This window comes from Loxodonta africana, chromosome 1 (genome assembly GCF_030014295.1).
Source record: "Loxodonta africana isolate mLoxAfr1 chromosome 1, mLoxAfr1.hap2, whole genome shotgun sequence".
Classification (NCBI taxonomy): Eukaryota; Metazoa; Chordata; class Mammalia; order Proboscidea; family Elephantidae; genus Loxodonta; species Loxodonta africana.
The window spans coordinates 207,182,069-207,202,212 of NC_087342.1; the positions used below are offsets into that span (position 1 = coordinate 207,182,069).

The 20,144-nt window shown below is 39.8% G+C and overlaps 1 protein-coding gene across 1 annotated transcript in view; it reads right to left on the reverse strand.

Annotated features, from left to right (window-relative positions):
* Positions 1–19,829, reverse strand: part of TXLNB (taxilin beta) — a 53,473-nt gene extending 33,644 nt beyond the window's left edge. Inside the window, exons 1-3 of the mRNA XM_003403987.4 lie at positions 18,386–19,829; positions 15,487–15,933; positions 2,694–2,785 (exon numbers count right to left, since the gene is read on the reverse strand). Of these exons, the coding sequence (XP_003404035.1) occupies positions 2,694–2,785; positions 15,487–15,919 (525 nt within the window). The 5' untranslated portion in view covers positions 15,920–15,933; positions 18,386–19,829. The remainder of the gene's footprint in view (positions 1–2,693; positions 2,786–15,486; positions 15,934–18,385) is intronic.
* Positions 19,830–20,144: the final 315 nt, after the last annotated feature.

Consider the following 20,144-nt stretch of genomic DNA (forward strand, 5'->3'; position numbering starts at 1 on the left):
CAATTTCAACTTATAATGATCCTATAGTGGCACAGTGGTTAAGAGCCATGGCTGCTAACCAAAAGGTCGACAGTTCGAATCCATCAGCTGCTCCTTGGAAACCCTATGGGGCAGTTCTATTCTTTCCTATAGGGTCACTATGAGTCACTACAAGATGGCTAATACCCAATGCTAAACAAGTTACCAGACAATTGATACACGGATACTTGCTTTGTAAATTTCTACCACTCTTTTGGAAAGAAATGTGGCCACAAAGTTTAAAAACCAAAAGCATTCATATTGTTTAATTTAGTGGTCCCATTTCTAGAACGTTTTCAAAATCATAAAAAATAAGAAGGAACAAATCTGTGTGTGATGATGTTCACTGCAGCAACGTTTGGTAAAGCAAACAGAGAAAGGAACCTAAATGTCCCCAAATTAGAGAACTAGTGAATACAGCCTCTTAATGGAATATGACACAGCTATTATATGATCTAATTATGAAGACTATTGACTACAGTGGAAACCCTGGTGGCATAGTGGTAAAGTGCTATGGCTGCTAATCCAAAGGCTGGCAGTTTGAATCTACCAGGTGCTCCTTGGAAACTCTATGGGCAGTTCTACTCTACCCTATAGGGTCATTATGAGTTAGAATTGACTCTATGGCAACAGGTTTTTTGTTTTTTTTTAATGAGCTACATGAAACATTACCATAATATGAGCCCAAAACTGCAGATACTAAATTTATATGTACTTTAGGAGCTCAGCTGTTAACCAAAAGGTCAGCAGTTCAAATCCACTAGCTACTCCTTGCAAACCCTGTGGGGCAGTTCTACTCTGTCCTGTAGGGTCGCTATGAGTCAGAATCGACTTGATGATGATAATTGTCATAAAAATTATCTCTACATACATAGCAGAACAGGAAAGGAACATGGATTTAAAAAAGTTTGTGATTCAGGTGGCAGGATTAGCGATAATTTTGTTTCAAGTATTCAGAATTCTTCTTATATCGTCATCATGTGGTTTGTGTGATTAAAAAATAATTAAAAGTATTGTTGGCAGAATTAAGCAATCAGCGTCACACTCAGGGCTTCAGGATATTTCTCAGTCTACTGCATGACGATTCAGCATAACAGATACAGCAAGGTAGAAGGAAGGAAGGGGGGAAGGGAAGAAAGGAGGGAGGGGAGGGAGAACAAATAGGGGATCACAGGACTAAAGTGACACAAGGGAGAAACAAAGAAAGCAAGTCACGCATTAAACTCTACTCCATCCACAGGGATGAGATGCAAGCAGGGACCTGAAGGGTTTTTGGGACTGAAGATTATTCAGTTTTGGAGACCCCCTTTAAAAAATATAAAATTAACAATGGAAAATTAGTTCCAGGATTTCAGATAGAACCCATGCAACTAAGAGACCCAGACCCTTAAGCTTCAGTAGCTGCGATTTGTAAATCTGCCTTCGGGGCAGTTCAGCCTACTGGCTGGAGGAATTTTATTGTTGTTTTTGTTGTACATGGACTTAAATTTTGTTCTCCTGTCACTGATTCTCCAAAAGAAATAAGTGGGAAAAATTTTTTTAAAAAGAAACGAAGCAGAAATGAAAGAGCAGCAAACTGCCTAAGTTCACTAGGAAGTATGCTGCCTCCCAGCTGTGGGACTCAAACTCTCCCTGGGTAGAGCACAGACGTCAGACATCGCTGTTTTCTGTTTTCGCTTCATCTTCACATCAGCAGGTGTTTGTGAGGGTTCGTTGAAACCAGAGATGCTGGCCTACTAAACCCTCCCCTTTTCTCCAACTGCCCAATATTGGAGTACTGGCAAGTGGACAGTCACTTTTATGGAGTCTCTGGTGACCTGGCAATGGCTTCCCTTGCTCTCCATGGTCCTAACATATTGAGAGGGAGAACTCAGAACTAGGCATGAAACAATACATACACATCAAACACTTTGAGGTCATAGACTAGCGGGGAGAAGAACGTAGACAAAAGAGGACCAATCAATCAATCAATCATCAGACCAGACGAAAATGTGTTCCAAACTGAGGGGTGGGGTTAACTCAACTTTCTGCCTTCTTGACGGATTCTCTTCAAAAAAACCTGGATTCAAGAACTGAACGGAAGATTGAAAATTTATCATTACGTCGAGTATATTTCCCTTTTATTGCAAAGCTAAAATGAACTTTGAAATATGCACAATTTTAAATTATTTATACTCCTCTCTAAGGAGCCCTGGAGGTGCAGTGGTTAACCACTCAGCTGTTAACCCATAGGTTGGTGGTTGGAACTCATCAGCTGCTCTGTGGGAGAAAGATGTGGCAGTCTGCTTCCATCAAGACTGACTGCCTTGGAAACCCTAGGGGGCAGTTCTACTCTGTCCCACAGGGTCCTTGTGAGTCCGACTCCACCGCAATGGGCTTGGTTTTTGGTTTTATGCTTCTCTTTCCCATCCCGCAAATTATACACATAATTGAAGATAGAGTGCACTCTAACTCTATCCTTCTTCCTTTTACTGTTACTCCTCAGTTTGTCTTTTTTCTTTTCCTTAAAAAAAGAAAAAAAACAACTTATACTTTTATGAATTCTAAACTTGGATTGTTTGGGGGTAACCAGCCATGGGTTGTAAGAATGTACCTGAAAAACTAACAGTCCTCTTTTCTCAAGTCAAACCACAGCATGTGTCTTTCTTACAAAAAGAGCCAATCAAAAATCTTACCAATTCAGCGTACTTCTTGAATAAAAAATCAAGCTTTTCTTCAGGTGTGTGCAACTTGTTCAGATTTTGCATTAGGAGGTTGGCTTCTTTGCCTTAAAAGAAACAGACGTTTTTTATAAATAAGCATTGAACTTGCAGTCAGAAGATCTGGGCTGGAATCTCAGGTTGACCGCACCCTTGTTATTACTCAAACTAGGTCAAGCCACTTAACTTATCTGAGCCTCAGGTATAATCTTTCTTCATGTAAAAAGGGGTGACATCTACTTTACAGAGTAAGTGAAAATTAGCTGAGAAGTTTGTGAAAATGTGTGGTGCAGTGTCAGGCTCATGATGGATCCTTAGTAAATGTCTGCTGTAACAGTTGTCCCCCACATTTTATTCCAAGAATCCATTCTTGTTACTTTTTCTCCATGTTCAAGTTAATATTTTTGGTGAATAAAGATTTTTACCCATCAAAAATATTAACTTTATGAAGGAATTATTATTGTTAGTTGCCATCAAGTCAGCTCTGACTCAAGGCAACGTTATGTGTAACAGAACAAAACATTACTAGGTCCTGGGCCCTCGTCATGACCTTTGGTATGTTTGAGCCAATTATTGTGGCTACTGTGTCAATCCATCACACTGAGGGTTTCCCTTGTTTTCACTGACCCTCTACTTTAGGAAACATGATGTCCTTTTCTAGGGACTGACCTTTCCTAGGAAACTCTAGTGGCGTAGTGGTTAAGAGCTATGGCTGCTTACCAAAAGGTTGACAGTTCGAATCCACCAGGTGCTCCTTGGAAACTCTATGGTGCAGGTCTACCCTGTTCTGTAGGGTCGCTGTGAGTCCGAATTGACTCGACGGCAACAGACAGGTTTTTATGGATCTTTCCTAATGATGTGCCCAAAGTAAGCAAGACAAGTTTCACCATCTTTGTTTCTAAGGAGCATTCTGGTTTTATTTCTTCTAAGGCTGATGCGCTTGTTCTTCTGGTAGTCCACGGTATATTTAAATTCTTTGCCAACACCACAAATCAATGCTATCCCTGAAGTTTTCATTGCCTAATTTTCAGAAGTAGATCACCAGGCCTTTCTTCCTAGTCTGTCTTAGTCCAGAAGCTTCGCTGAAACCTGTCTACCATGGGTGACCCTGCTGGTATTTGAGATAACAGTGGCATTGCATCACAGCAACACACAAGCAACACAATATGACAAACTGACAGATTAAATCACCCATTTTCCTACTTTGATTAATAAACAATAAAAATAGCCAATCAAATTTTCTGATTAGCATGAAATGGCCAGTATTGACACTTTGGGTTCCTAGAATTCCAGTCAAAAACAGAGAAATTTGATAGTTTGCCCATTTTGTTTCTGTGGTTTTTATTCTTCTAATATCTCTTTCCTCTCTTCTGAGAACTGATTCTTTCATTTCTGTACATGAACCCATTCTGTTTCCATGGTAATAACACTGACCAAGCAGAGAATGAGATCAATATAGAGGGAAAGCAGAGCCAAGACGTGGAGGGCCTTTGTGCCTCTGTGATTTGGGGTCCAGCCTTCTCGGGCCTTCATTTTTCCTACCAAGGTCTTAAAGTCCCTTGGCAGTTTCATTTCTGCCCCCAGCTGGAGTTGACACTGTGTTCTTAAACTCAGTTGTATTACTTCCTCAGGCTGCTGTAACAGAGTGCCACGAATCGGCTGGCTTATAGGACAGAAACTTACTGTATTACAGTTCTGGAGGCTGGGAATCTGCAAGTGGTGCGTTGGTGTGTTGATTCCTTCTTAGGGTTCTGAGGGAGAATCTGTTCCATGTCTTTGTCCTAGCTTCTGATGACAGCTGCAGATCCTTGGTGTTCTTTGGCTTGTAGACACACCACTTCAAATACCAGCCTCTGTCTTCACCTGGACAGCTTCCCTCTGTGTCTATCTTTGTGTCTCTTCTCCTCTTTTATAGACATCACCCATGTTGGATTAGGACCACCCTACTCTGGGTGTGACCTCATATTATCTTACCTGAAAACATCTTTAAAGACTCCATTTCCAAACAAGGTGTCATGGATTGAATTGTGTTCCCCCCAAATATCTGTCAACTTGCCTAGGTCATGATTCCCAGTATTGTATGATTGTTTACCATTTTGTCATCTGATGTGATTTCCCTCTGTCTTGTAACTCCTATCATATCACTATGACATTAGTGAGATGGATTAGCGGCAGTTATGTGTATGAGAATCTACAAAGTTAGATAGTGTCTAGTTATCTGGTGCTGCTATAACAGAAATATCACAAGTGGATGGCTTTAACAAAGAGAAGTTTCTTCTCTCACAGTTCAGTAGGCTAGAAGTCTGAATTCAGGGCACCGGCTCCAGGGGAAGGCATTCTGTCTCTGTCAGCTCTGGAGGAAGGTCCATGTCATCAGTCTTCCCTTGGTGTCAGAGCATCTCAGCGCGGGAACCTCAGGTCCAAAAGACACGCTCCACTCCCGGCACTGCTCTCTTGGTCATATGAGGTCCCCAACTCTCTGCTTGCTTCCCTTTACTTTTGTCTCTTGTAAGATAAAGGGTGGTGCAGGCCACACCCCAGACAAACTCCCTTTACATTGGATAAGGGATGTGACCTGAGCAAGGGTGTTACGTCTCACCCTAATCTTCTTTAACCACAGGCAGAGATTATGATTTATAACATATAGGAAAATCATAAAATGGAGGGCAACCACACAATACTGGGAATCATGACCTAACCAAGTTGGTAGATATTTTGGGGGACACAATTCAACCCATGATAGTGTCTTAAGCCAATCTCTTTTGAGATATAAAAGACAGAAGCGAGGAGAGAGACATGGGGACCCATACCACCAAGAAAGCAGTGCCGGGAGCAGAGCGCGTCCTATGGACCCGGGATTCCTGCACGGAGAAGCTCTGAGACCAAAGGGAGATTGATGACAAGAAGTCTTCCCCCAGAGCTGGCACACTGAATTTGGACTTCTAGCCTACCAAGACACAAGGTCATGTGCACAGGTACCAGGGCGTTAAGACTTCAACATATCTTTTGGAGGCCACCATTCAGTCCATAATATCATCTGTTCATGATTATTTAACAGTCAATCTCAGATTTATTCTTTTCTTTCCCTATTGTTCTTCCTTTTGTCTTCTTCAGCTCAAACTGCTGAGTTTACCTTTCTGTGGCACCTGGAAATCTTGACTTCAGGCATCCATTGGGCTAAATTTAGAGAAGGAGGAGTAGGACTCTGGAGCCTTTTCCCCATCCTCACCTATCTGTGACAACCACTCTGTATAATCAATGTAGGGAGGTCAAGCCATGCTGTAGAGTCTGTGTTTTCTGATATAAATCTGCTTAAGAATATTAACGACTTAGATAACTTTCACCCAAGAACAAGCATTTCTTGTTTATTCTTTGGTTGCAATATTTATTTTTATCCTGGAGAGACAAATATGCCATGGAATTATGGTTGGTGGATGAAATACAGGACATCCAGTTAAATATGAATTTCAGATACACAGTGAATATTTTATTATTATAAATATGTCCCAAATATTGAGTGGGACATACTTACACTAAAAAAGAATTCATTGTGTATCTGAAATTCAAACTTAACTTGCTATCCTGTATTTTTTATTTCCTAAATCTGTTAATTCCACATGGAATCAAAATTTAGGTATAAAAGGGACTTCAAAGAGCATCCGAACTAACTGCTTAATTTTACAGATCAAGAATCTCAGACCCAGAGAAGGCCAGTGGTACATAATTAGTCCTGGTAGAACCAAGGTTTGAATCCAAGGTCAGTCTACTTGCCCTAAATCACTCTACTCCCTGGTGGAATTTTGATGCCAGGGAAACCTAGAGAAATAAAAGGAAACTTTTTTTTTTTTTTAAGAAAATGACCTCATTTCTAATAGTTGACTTCGTCTATCTTTGCCCAGTGAGTCAGTTCAAATTAGATAAGTGGCCTAAGACAGGGAGGAAGGTGGGTGTATTGGGTTTCTCTACCAGCCCTCCAATTATGAACCATGGTGTTAAGTGTTGCCCTTTCCATCTGATAACCACTACTGGTCCCCCCTGGCTGGGCTGAATTATCCCTCTTGCAGCAGGAATGGATTTGTTTTGGTCAAGCCAGTTCTTTGCCCTTGTCGTGGAAGGTGTCCACATGAAGACAGCTGTCCTGGGTTACCCCCAGTGAACCCAGTGCCATTGAGTCGATTCCGACTCATAGTGACCCTATAGGACAGAGTAGAACTGGGTTAGGTGTCATTTATTAAAATCAAGAGACTGTACTGTTTATCAGTTTAGGCCCAGGATCTGGCACAGTGTTTGGTCCATGGTAAATGCTCAATGAATGCTGATAATAATGAAGCAAAACAGAGCCAACTAGTGCAAACTGGGATCAAGCCAATCAATTAACACTGTCCTGAAGACAATTTTGTGACCAACTAGAGGAAAAACTAGTCTTACTCTCACCTCTGACATTTAATGTATGCCATGGTGATACCTTTCAGTGTGAGTTCAGGTATGGAAAACCACCACGTGTCTGGTTTAGGGGAGAGAGAACCAATTGAGCAGGTCCAATGGGTCTCTCTTCCTACATAAACTAACATCTCTTCCTGGGTTATGTTTTCCTTACCTGTGAGAAGCTTTTTTTTTTTTTAATCTTCACACTTATGGAAGTCTCTTTTTGCTCTGATATTCTGTTATTTTGTATGTTGTTGTTGTTAATAGGTGCTGTTGAGTTGGTTCCGACTCATTGCAACCCTATTTACAACAGAATGAAACATCCCCCAGCCCTATGCCATCCTCACAATCATTGTTATGTTTGAGCCCATTGTTACAGCCACTGTGTTAATCCATCTCACTGAGGGTCTTCCTCTCTTTTGCTGACCCTTTACTTTAACAAGCATGATGTCCTTCTCCAGGGACTGGTCCCTCCTGATAATATGTCCAACATACATGAGACTAGTCTCACCATCCTTGCTTCTAAGGAGCATAATTCAAAGGCATCAATCCTTTTTCAGCCTTCCTTATTCATTGCCCAGGTTTCACATGCATATGTGGCAAATGAAAACACCATGGCTTGGGTCAGGCACACCTTAATCCTTAAAGTGACATCTTTGCTTTTTAATGCTTTAAAGAGGTCTTTTGTAGTGGATTTGCCTAATGTAATACATTGTTTGATTTCTTGACTGCTACTTCCATGGGTGTTGATTGAGGATGGAAGTAAAATGAAATCCTTGACAACTTCAATCTTTTCTCCATTTATCATGATGTTGCTTATTGGTCCAGTTGTGAGGATTTTTGTTTTCTGTTGAGGTGTAATCCATACTGAAGGCTGTTATCTTTGATCTTCATCAGTAAATGCTTCAAGTCCTCTCTACTTTTAGCAAGCAAGGTGTGTCAGCTGCATGTTGAAGGTTGTTAATAAGTCTTTATCCAGCTCTGATACTGAGTTCTTCTTCATGTAGTTCACCTTCTTTAATTATATTCTCAGCATACAGATTGAATAATTATGGTGAAAGGATACAAAGCAAACACATATCAGGAAAGGCTATAAATCACATAGTATCCCCTTGTTCTTTTCGAATGACTACCTCTTGGTCTAAGTGCAGGTTCCTCGTGAGCACAGTTAAGTGCTCTCGAATTCCTATTCTTCTCAATGTTATCCATAATTTGTTATGATCCACAGAGTTGAATGCCTTTGCACAGTCAGTAAATCACAGGTAAACATCCTTCTGGTATTCTCTGCTTTCAGCCAGGATCCATCTGACATCAGCAATGATATCCCTTGTTCCATGTCCTCTTCTGAATCTGGCTTGATTTTCTGGCAGTTCCCTGTTGATGTACTGCTGCAGCCACTTTTGAATGATCTTCAGCAAAATTTTACTTGTGTGTGATATTAATGATATTGTTTGATAATTTCTGCATTCTGCTGGATCACCTTTTTTTGAAATGGGTACAAATATGGATCTCTTCCAGTTGGTTGGCCAGGTAGCTGTCTTCCAAATTTCTTGTCATAGACGAGTGTGCACCTCCAGTGCTGCATCTGTTTGCTAAAATATCTCAGTTGGTATTCTGTCAATTCCTGGAAGTTTTTTTTTTTTTTGCCCATACCTTCAGTGCAGCTTGGATTTCTTCCTTCAGTACCATGGGTTCTTGATCATATGCTGTCTCCTGAAATGGTTGAATGTTGACCAATTCTTTTGGGTACAGTGACTCTGTGTATTCCTTCCATCTTCTTTTGATGCTTCCTGAATCATTTAGTATTTTCCCTGTAGAATCCTTCAATATTGCAACTCGAGGCTTGAATTTTTTCTTCAGTTCTTTCAGCTTGAGAAATGCCAAGCATGCTCCTCTCTTTTGGTTTTCTAACTCCAGGTCTTTGAACATGTCATTATAATACTTTACTTTGTCTTCTCGAGCTGATCTTTGAAATCTTCCGTTCAACTCTTTTACTTCATTTCTTCCTTTTGCTTTAGCTATTCTATGTTCAAGAGCAACTTTCAGAGTATCTTCTGCCATCCATTTTGGTCTTTTCTTTCTTTCTTGTCTTTTAAGTGACCTCTTGCTTTCTTCATGTATGCTGTCCTAGGTGTCATTCCACAAATCATCTGGTCTTCACTGACTAGTGTTCAGTGTGTCAAACCTATTCTTGAGGTGGTCTCTGAATTCAGGTGGGATATATTCAAAGATGTACTGTGGCTCTCGTGGACTTGTTCTAATTTTCTTCAACTTCAGCTTGAACTTGCATGTGAGCAATTGATGGTCTGTTCCACAGTTGCCCCTGGCCTTGTTCTGACTGATGACATTGAGCTTCTCCATCATCTCTTTCCACAGATGTAGTTGATTTGATTCCTGTGTATTCCATCTGGCGAGGTCCATGTGTATCGTTGCTGTTTATGTTGTTGAAAAAGTTATTTGCTATGAAGAAATTATTGGTCTTGTAAAATTCTGTCATTCGATCTCCAGCGTCATTTCTATCACCAAGGCCATATTTTCTAACTACTGATCCTTCTTCTTTGTTTCCAGCTTTCACATTGCAATCACCAGTAATTACCAATTCATCTTAATTGCACATTTGATCAATTTCAGACTGCAGAAGTTGGTACAAAATCTTTGATTTCTTCATCTTTGGCCTTAGTGGTTGGTGCATTAATCTGAATAATAGTCATATTAACTGGTCTTCCTTATAGGTCTATCCTATCACTGACAGCATTGTACTTCAGGACAGATCTTGAAATGTTCTTTTTGACAATGAACGCGACACCATTCCTCTTCAATTTGTCATTCCTGGCATAGTAGACCATATGATTGTCTGATTCAAAATGCCCAATATCAATTCATTTCAGCTCACGAATGCATAGGATATTGATGTTTATGTGTTCCATTTCATTTTTGACAATTGCCTATGTTCCTAGATTCATACTTCGTACATTCCAGGTTCTGATAACTAATGGATGTTTGCAGCTGCTTCTTTTCATTTTGAGTCATGCCACATCAGCAAATGAAGGTCCTGAAAGCTTGACTCCATCCACGTTATTAAGGTCAACTCTACTTTGAGGCGACAACTCTTTCCAAGTCATCTTTTGAGTGCCTTCCAACCTGAGGGGCTCATCTTCCAGCACTATATCGGACAATGTTCTGTTGCTATTCACAAGGTTTTCACTGGCTAATTATTTTGTATAGAGGGTTAAAATTCAGATGCATCAATCTACCCTTCAAAAATTATTTTTCTCTTCAACAAAAAAATCCAAGTAATTCGAAGCAGGCATGTGTAGAATTCATAAGTTTGTGACATCAGAGAACTTATTCCTTAAGCTGCCATTGATTTTGCTGGACTAAAAGTGCTGTGTGGGATTATTGTGGAGGAAGGGGATAGACAAAGAGATTAGCTCATCTTGTAAGAAAGACTATAATTACAGCTTCATGAAAGTGGGGTCACTTAGTCACAACAGGACTTTTCATCAGGAGGGGATCAAGTGTGTTCTTATTCCAAATGTATCATTCCAAAGCCAGCCTCATTTCTTTCCCATTGAAGTTGGAGAAGGCATATGGTGGGCATGTGGTCACCATACTGCCAAATGCTCAGCTTGGTAGTATATCTACATGAAAGCAGAACTACCCGTGCAGCAAGAACAACGATGTCATATATGTCTGTGGTCACTGGCTCAGATGTAGACTGATGGAATATTGGAATACGAAGGAATTATTTTCACATCAAAAAATTAAAAACCTTAAATTAAGACAACTAAACCCACTGTAGGCATGTCGACCGGGATTTTTCTGAAACGTCTAGCATTAGTGATGATTGTTTACAGTAAGTTTGGTGATCATTTATGCAGAATTAATGAGTGTTCAAAATTATGTATTTTCTCTTCCAAAATTTTTTTTTAGGGCTTTGGGGCTAAGATTTCATCTTTTATCTCTCTGTGTGCCTGCCTTACCCATCACATTTTCCACGTGTTGTGGCAAAAACTTAAAGCAGGCAAAGGTTGTTCATGTTCTTTTCAAATGTTAGACCCAGATTCATATTTCAGTGTTAATTTTGTTTTCCATTTAATGCAATTTAAAAATACTGAATGTGATAAAATAATTCCTAAAGATCTGTATGTATCTTTTAAGGGAAAAAGATTCATGTATTTAGAGGGTAGAAAGGTTAGTATAGTTAAATTCATACTGGACTAATGAGTGGAGACCTGGGTTCTAGAACCTACTTCACCATCAACTAGTTGGGTAACCTTTTTGGCAGACTCTAAAGCTCTTTGGGCCTCAGCGTCTCTCTCTATAAAGTTGGTGGGTTAACATAATGGATTCTAAGCTCAGCCTCTAAAGTTTGGTGGTTCCATGACTAAAATAGCTTTAGCCATTTTAACCTGCTTTAGGTAACAAAAACAACAGAAGTAATATTGTTTGGTGATATATTTTCTTTCTAAAATGTTTTGGTCCACTTTTTAATTTTGTAAAGATTCTCTTACCCCTCACCGTATTTTATAGTCATGGTTCTGTTAGTTTGGTTAGCTTGGTTTTAATACCTCTATCCAGGTCCCTGTGTGGCACAAACAGTTTGCACTCAACTACTAACTGAAAGATTGGCAGTTTGAACCCACCCAGCAGCACTACGGAAGAAAGGCCTGGTGATCTGCTTCCATAAAGATTACAGCCAAGGAAGTGGTTCTTCTCTGGGGTGGCTCTACTCTATAACACATAGGGTCACCATGAGTCAGAATCAACTCAATGCCAATTTTTTTTTTTTTAATGCCTTTATTGGTTTTAAAAATACTACCTTCTCTGTATTTTCTAGTCACATTTCTTTCCATTTGGCCAATACTTTATACCGTTTGTATTTTAGCAACCTTGGTATATGCACTTGGGGCTTTGGCCTTTCATTCAGCACAGAAGTGGAACTAGGCTTCTTATTAGGTCAGTCGATAATATGTCAAGCTATTAGCAATTTCTTTACTATAACTATAAAGAATATTTTCTTAAAAAAAAAACTTGAGGAATCTAATAATGAGTGAGACATTGGTGGCTCAGTTGTAGAATTCTCCCCTTCCATGTGGAAGACCTAAGTTTAATTCCTGGCCAGTGTACCTCATGCAGAGCCACCACTTGTCTGTTACTGGAAGTTTGTGTGTTGCTATGATGCTGAACAGGTTTTAGAAGAGCTTCCAGACTAAGAAGGAGTAGAAAGAAAGGCCCGGCTATCTACTTTTGAAGATCAACCAAAGAAAAAATGAATCATAATGATTCCCAGTCGATCATGGGGATGTTGTAGGACCGGGTAATGTTTCATTTGATTGTGCACGGGGTCACTGTGAGTTGGGGGCTGAATGACAACAATAATGAGGAGATTATTCCAGGGAGAATATGATAAAGTAAAAAAGAAAAATATCAGAAGGAACAGTCAAATATTAATACATCCATTCCCTGCCCTGGTCAGAAGAGAGTGCTAATCATTTCTCTTCTCTTCCACCTGCTTCTCTAAATCCTCTTCTTCTTTCAGAATCTGGCCTAAGTTCTAACTTCTTTATGGATCTACTCATGAACTTTTCAGTCTCTGGGGATTCCTTTTTCACTTGATTTCTTTTGATCTCTATAAAATCTAGCATTTGTATCAAAGCATCAGGTTATCTCGCTCTCAGAGTGAAACTAGGAATCCAATTAAAATGGATAAAACAAACCATCTGGGAAAGTGACCATCCTAAGGAACCCAAAACCCAGTGCCATCCTAAGGAAGAGTAAGTAAATGGGTATCTGAAGACTTCTCAGAATAACATGGCCTAATCAAGGTGCCTTTCAGCAGGCACCTGTAACTAGAAATATGAAGCCCATGAACTTTATGCCTATTGTTTCTGTGTATTTCTGTCTCTCAGGGTTAGTGACTTCAAGTCTGACCCTTGCTGTCTTTATGACTGCTGTCATGAGACAGGACAGACCTGTAGATCAACCTTATTTATCTCCTAGGTTTATGCTTTGAGCCTATGACTTCCAACTCAATCAATCATCAATCTAAATATCAAAAGGTGTATTCCACCAAGAGGCAACTTGGAAGAAAGGCATGGCAATCTACTTCCAAAAGATCACAGCCATTGAAAACCCTATGGAGCACAGTTTTACTCTGAAACACACAGGGTTGCCAAGAGTTGGAAATGACTTGATGGTGACTGGTTACTGGTATATTATATTTTATCATTGTTTTGTGCTTGTTACTACATGGTACTTGTGCAGACCACATAATGTTGGCAAAGATGTGTTTAAGGAGACACTTGTGAGCCTGGGGCAGAGGGAAGGTAAGAGGGATGCTTCAGTTCTTAACAGGATACTTTCAGTTCTGATGCCAAGGGGAAAGTGACTGTACTGGCTAAAGAGATTTTAAAATATTCCCCCTAACTGTTCCAATGGGTAACATGTTGATTGTGGAAGAATATACAGCCTCTAAAGGAAAAACAAGTCCTTGGGCTGTAGAGGTATTTCCCAAATATTCAGGATATTCTGTCAAAAAAGTGTCTTCTTTTCCAATAAATTTAAGAAATGCTGTAAACTGTAACCAGCACAATTGAGATTTTCATTGTGTATATATTAAAGGTCAGAGAATTTGGGCGGTAAAGACACTATTTAATTTTGTCTGAAATCTCAAAGGACCCAAAGCACACACTTTGGAAAACATTTGGGTTAGAGAATCAGAAAATTCTAACATTTTAAAAATACCAGTTAAGGAAGTATTATCTGATAAACATTCAATGATTAAAGACTCTTCTTTGATCAAGTGCCTGAGCAAAGTCTATATATCTTCAGGTAAGGATTGAATTACTTACTAAATTCTATGAAAGATCCAGAAAGATTGTAAAAACAAGACCACAGCCTGCACTTTATATATTTTCTGCAAAGGAGTCAAGGAAGGACTTTCTGAAGCAACAAAGTCATTGCTTTTACAACCTGTTTATGTCAAAATTACTCAGAGTGCCTTGGCCCCACAGCCAGACCTACCAACTCTGAATCTCTGGGTGTGGGACTTGGAAACAGCATTTTTGACAAATTTTGCATTTGATTCTAATGCACAGTTAAGCTTGAAAACCACTGGTCTAGATGATAGTGTAGTGCCAATTAATTGATAAATAGCCAAGAAGCCTGCTAAATCCACTTGCAAACAACTAAAATAATGTTTACTACAGTGGTTGCATGTTTAGGTTAGCCTAAAAATGTTTTTTTAGCTCATAATGTAACTTGAATAATATAGTGTTTAGAAGAATATGCTACGGGTGTTCAGTAGGGTGGCATGGAAGTGACAGCAGCCTATACACGTGTAATTAGAGTGGGCTTACCAGGGCACTCTGATTCACAAACATCGTTTCTGGTCAAACACATACAATTGAAGTGTGCTGACTCATTGACAATGGCAGAATTAGAGAGATGGGATGGCTTTCACTCTCTACACAAATTATTCATTCATTCTTAAAACAAATATTTGTTAAATACATAGTATGTGCCATCCACTGTCCTAGGCACTAGGCATCCTATGACATGCAAATACACAGTCTCTGCCCTTGGTATAAAGAATCTAGTGGGAAAAGACACTTACTAACCAAATAATTCCAAAAACAAATGTATAATTTCAAATACTGCTAAGTGCTATGAGGGAAAGATACATGGCACATTAAAAACACAAAATAGTAAGACTATAGTAAGGATTAAAAAAAAAAAAAAGTGTGTGTGCGGGGTAAGAAAATTCCAGTTGAATTCTGAGCTGAAGGATGAGTAATTAAGTAGCCAAAGGGCTGAATTGGATGTGGTGATGAGGAATGGGTAGATATTTCTAGGTAAAGGAAATAGGATGTGCACAGGCTCTCTGGGGGATGGAGCATGGCATGTTCAAAGAACTGAAAAAGAAGATCAGAATGAAAATAATAGAAGTGGTGGTGGCAGTGATAGGGACAGGGTGTTCAAGAAGGGGATGTTGGGGGGTAAAGTGAAGTGAGATAAAGCTGGAGAGGCTGGTTGGGTTAGAACATTAGAGCTTTAAAGACCACGTTAAGGATTTACGTATTTGTCTTAAGAACAATGGGAAGCCATTGAGGAGAGAGGGTAGGTGGGTAACATGTTGAGAAGTTCACTTTAGCTCTAGTGAGGGGAAGGGGCTGGGGGCAAGTACAGCAAGAGAGATGTAAAGAGATCCTCAAAGAGGCTATTGTAGTAATCCAAATGATAGACAAAACCAAAAGTGGCTTTTAGTAATGGTTGGAGGAAGTACCCCTTATAAAGAAGAATTAAAAAAAGGAAATTCATGTATTAGAACACAACTACTTGCCTAATCCTTTTAAGATTTTCTTTTCCAACTTCTGCTCTTTATTGGTGACAGACTCTTTGGCTGCAGATGGCTCCCCAGGAGCAGTGGGTTCTCTTTCGGTCTCTTCAGTGGTTTCCTCATAGTCCCCATCCTCGTTCTCAGGCAGTTCTGCATTTTCAGGCTGCTCCTTGGCTTTGGCAGCACCCTCTTTCCCTGTTGTGCCCACAGCAGACCCATATGTGTTTATGATGTCTTCCAGTTGTCGATTCAACTCTTCAGAGATATCATGAGCTCCCTTTTCAGGTTGCACACTTGGTTCTTTCTCTGATGCTTGGAGTGGAGTTGAGAACTCCTGGCCATCTGGCTTCTCTGGGCCATTTTGACCGGGTAACGATGAGGAACTGTCCTCTGGAAGTGGTTCCTCTGAGACTTGTACAGGTTGATTAGTCTCCATACTTAGAGTAGTATCTAGTGGTAAACACAGTTAGGGTTAATGTACTTAACCCAGTTAAATGTAAATAGGCTATCCCCAAATGGGTGTCTATTAATTACTATTTCTAACAAAGAACGAATGCATTTTCATGAACAATTGAGACTACGATCAGTAAGGTAGGAACAGCTGGAAGCTATTTTGCCAAATCAAGTCATACTACCAGCACATTTTTGGTTTTGGCCTTTAGATTACAGTAGTGTTCCCTACTGTTAACATTAAAAGGGTAATCCATGCTATTGCTCATCATGGCTGTGTTTGTCATTTGGCTTGGAATAGTATGTTTGTGGTCATCCTTATCTTATAAATTCTATGTAGAGTCACAGCCATTGGAAGTAAATGGACATATATATTTAAAATATTTCAATTAAAATGGTGTATATATATTTTTAAAAGTCAAAACATTCGATGTAAGAGCCATTGGACTTACTAAAAATCATTCATAATAATAACATCCCTAAACTCTATTTTGGAAACCCTGGTGGCGTAGTGGTTAAGTGCTACTGCTGCTAACCAAAGGGTTGGCAGTTTGAATCCGCCAAGCGCTCCTTGGAAACTCTATGGGGCAGTTCTACTCTGTCCTATAGGGTTGCTATGAGTCGGAATCGACTCGACGGCACTGGGTTTACTGGAAACTCTATTTTAACCCGTAAATCAAAATTGGATTAATATGAATACTTTGATGTAAATGCATTGTAATATTGGATATATATGTTCTTGCTTTTCTGGTATTTTCTTTTTCCTGGATAAGTAACATATAATTACCGATCAGCAAACAGTTTTGCTGAGGCTCAAACTAGCATCATTTTTGGAATCAGGCGGAGCATGAAGGAAGGTATAAATAAGCAAACCAACTAGTATGGAAACATGGTGATGCTCATCATAATTATTCCTTGAATTTCTATAATACCTTTTGTTCCTACATAAAATATGCCTTTCTTTTAGAAAAAAACAGATCACTGTCTCTATTCAGTCAAGAAGCACTAGGATACATTATTTAATTTTATGAAACAGCTATGTTTAATGACTAAGGAGGGAATAAAAGTAGGGAAGAAATCCAGATATAATATGGGCTCTTAGGAAATAAGGGTGAGGGACAAGATGAGTTAAAGATTCCAGCATTTCTGAACGAGGTTGCGATGGACTTGGCTTAGATCTTTAAGCTATGGTACCTTTGATTTGTAAATGATACTTAACTGTGAGACCGCTAATTAGCAGCATAAAAACATGGCGGGATCCTCAAAATGCATACGTTTTGCTGTTGTGGTAGCACAAGAGAGAAAACACTGATCTACACACTGCACGGCTTCCTTCTTCCACTCTCAGCGCTGTAGATGTCAAAGGCTCGCACGCCAAAAAGAACAGAAAGTTCAACACACAGACTATCCACCCACCTGTGGCACTCAGCAAGTATTTACTAACTTGGGAGGAAGTACATTTTCCTTCCACCCATTTGAATTCACCAACTTTATTACCAAATGATGCAATAAACAGCTTCATTGCCTTCATTACTGGAATTTTCTTGATTCTGACCTCTACTTGTTGGGTACGTTCATCTATATATAACTTATGCCTGCTACCACGCTCCCCCACCCCTCCCTCCCAAACTTGGAGAAAGACACATGGCACCTGCTGTCCAGCCAGAAGTTATTTTAAGCTCTTCTAAAAGGAATCATGATGTTTAGCACTCTACCCTTGAAAATCAAGGGAAGAGAATAATTTTTATATCAATTGAATACTGTAAACATGCACAGGCTTAAGCCTATGTGTGGGTTTTAAAGTGTTATGGAGGTTGTCTCAGAACGAAATAAAATTTAGAGTAATCCAAACATCAAAGCAAGTAATAAAAAGCCTGCAGTTCATAGGAGTTTTAGGTGTGGTTAGTCTAAATGCAAGGGCTTTATTTGTATTGATTTGTTTGTTATTCATCAGAGGCCGTAATCATTGCTGTTTTTTTTTTTTTAAAAAAAAATAATGAATTCCATGAATATCCTTCAATCTCCTGTTCCACATTTACCTTAAAACAATAACGGAGTCACTGCAAATTATTGGACAACATAACTCCTAAAAGTGGTCTCAAGATAAATCAAAGACAGGAAAAAAAAAATTCAAAGGCACCCTGTTACTTTTAAATCATCCCTTTCCTGATTAATTTTACAGCAGAAAGAAGTATTTCTAAATTTTATCATATGTAAACTTCACTCTCTACTTCTTTTTTTTTCCTCTGAGAGAATTCTTCACTTGTATTGGCAATCCCAGCAGATTCTTACACACACATCCCTGCCTGAGCAACACATTTTAATGTTAAATAAAACAATGGAAAGTTCTTCAACAGTTCACTGGCAGTCTCATAGTTGCCAGTTTTGAACAACACAAACCGCACCCCGCATCTTCTCACAGAGCTTGAGGGGGGGTGTTTATCATACTTACCGGAAAGCCAGGAGCTAAGGAGAAAGAGAAAGGAGAAGAAAGAGGCAGCAAAGAGCAAGTCAGAGCAGCAGCAACAGCAGCAGACAGGAGGCAGGCCACGTTTTTACAAGGGAGAGAGAAACCAAAGACACACACACACAGACACACACACACAGACACACACCCCACGCTGGCAGCAGACGGGAGGGGGTGGGGAAAGGAGCATTGTATGACACAGCAAGAGAGAAATACACCCAAGCTTCAGTAGGCGTCTCACGGGGAGATGTCGTAGAAAAGAAGCAGCCGGTCGATCTTACAAGATCCTCCATGTTTTGTCTTTTTAAAAGTCTAAACTGTGAGTCTATAATGGCCCTTTTGCTAGTGTAATTTTTTGGTATTGTTGTTCTTTGTGGCAGAGATCAGTTTTTCTTATTTCTTGGTTTATTTCCACCGTGGTTTATGATTCATGTTTCTTTTTTTTTTTCCTACCTTCTTATGCTAGCCTCGTTAGTGTCAGGTTTTTGTAGGAATCATGGGAAAAGAATAACAATGGCATGGCAAAAATGAGATGGCAGGACCACTTTGATTCTGATGACATTGTTCGGTTTGTTCGTAAAATTTGAGAGACAAATTTAGATGGGTATTTTAGAACCATGTTTAATGTTGTCTTCATGTTTATAATTTGAGGCCCCCCTGGTTAAGCCAACTTGAAGGCACCTAACATCAACAACAACAACAACTGGTAAATGGCATGATCTCAGATCACATTGTTTAACTCAGGTAACTGTGTTCTCATCTGCGACATGCCCTCAGGGAAGCAATCTGCTTCTTTCACCTTAGTGGGCAGCTTTCCCACCTTCCACAGCAGCTTTTCCAAGTCTCACCCACCCTTCTCAAGTCTTCAGTCTGTTCCTTCATCCTCCTCAGAAAAAGAATCTCCTTTTCATTCATCATAAAATGCCTCTCTTTCAACCTACATCCATCCCCTTTTTCTTTCTGTTTCTGGAAAAAGTGTTCCCACACTTTTCCAAAGCACATCCACCCAGATTTTTTAAAACAGATCCAGAACAGGAATACTGGTGTTCCTGTTTTGGGGACCAGATGGGCATAGTGACACCCACTGTGGTAGGCAGAATAATAGCCCTCCCCAAAATACCCACATCCTAATCCCTGAAACCTGTAAATACATTACCTTACATAGCAAGAGGGATTTTGAAGATGTGATAAAGTTGTTGTTAGGTGCCGTCGAGTCAGTTCCGACTCATAGCGACCCTATGTACCACAGAACGAAACATTTCCTGGTCCCATACCATCCTCACAATCATTGTTATGCTTGAGCCCGTTGTTGCAGCCACTGCGTCAATCCATCTCATTGAGTCTTCCTCTTTTCCACTGACCCTGTACTTTACCAAGCACAGTGTCCTTCTCCAGGGACTGATCCCTCCTGACAACATGTCCAAAGTATGTAAAACGCAGTCTCACCATCCTTTCTTCTAAGGAGCATTCTGGTTGTAATTCTTCCAAGACAGATATGTTCATCCTTTTGGCAGTTTATGGTATATTCAATATTCTTTGCCAACACCACAATTCAAAGGTGTCAATTCTCCTTCAGTCTTCCTTATTCATTGTCTAGCTTTCACATGCTTATGATGTGATTGAAAATACCATGGCTTGGGCCAGGCGCACCTTAGTCTTCAAGGTGACATCTTTACTTTTTAACACTTTGAAGAGGTGCTTTGCAGCAGATTTGCCCAATGCAATGCATCTTTGATTTCTTTCT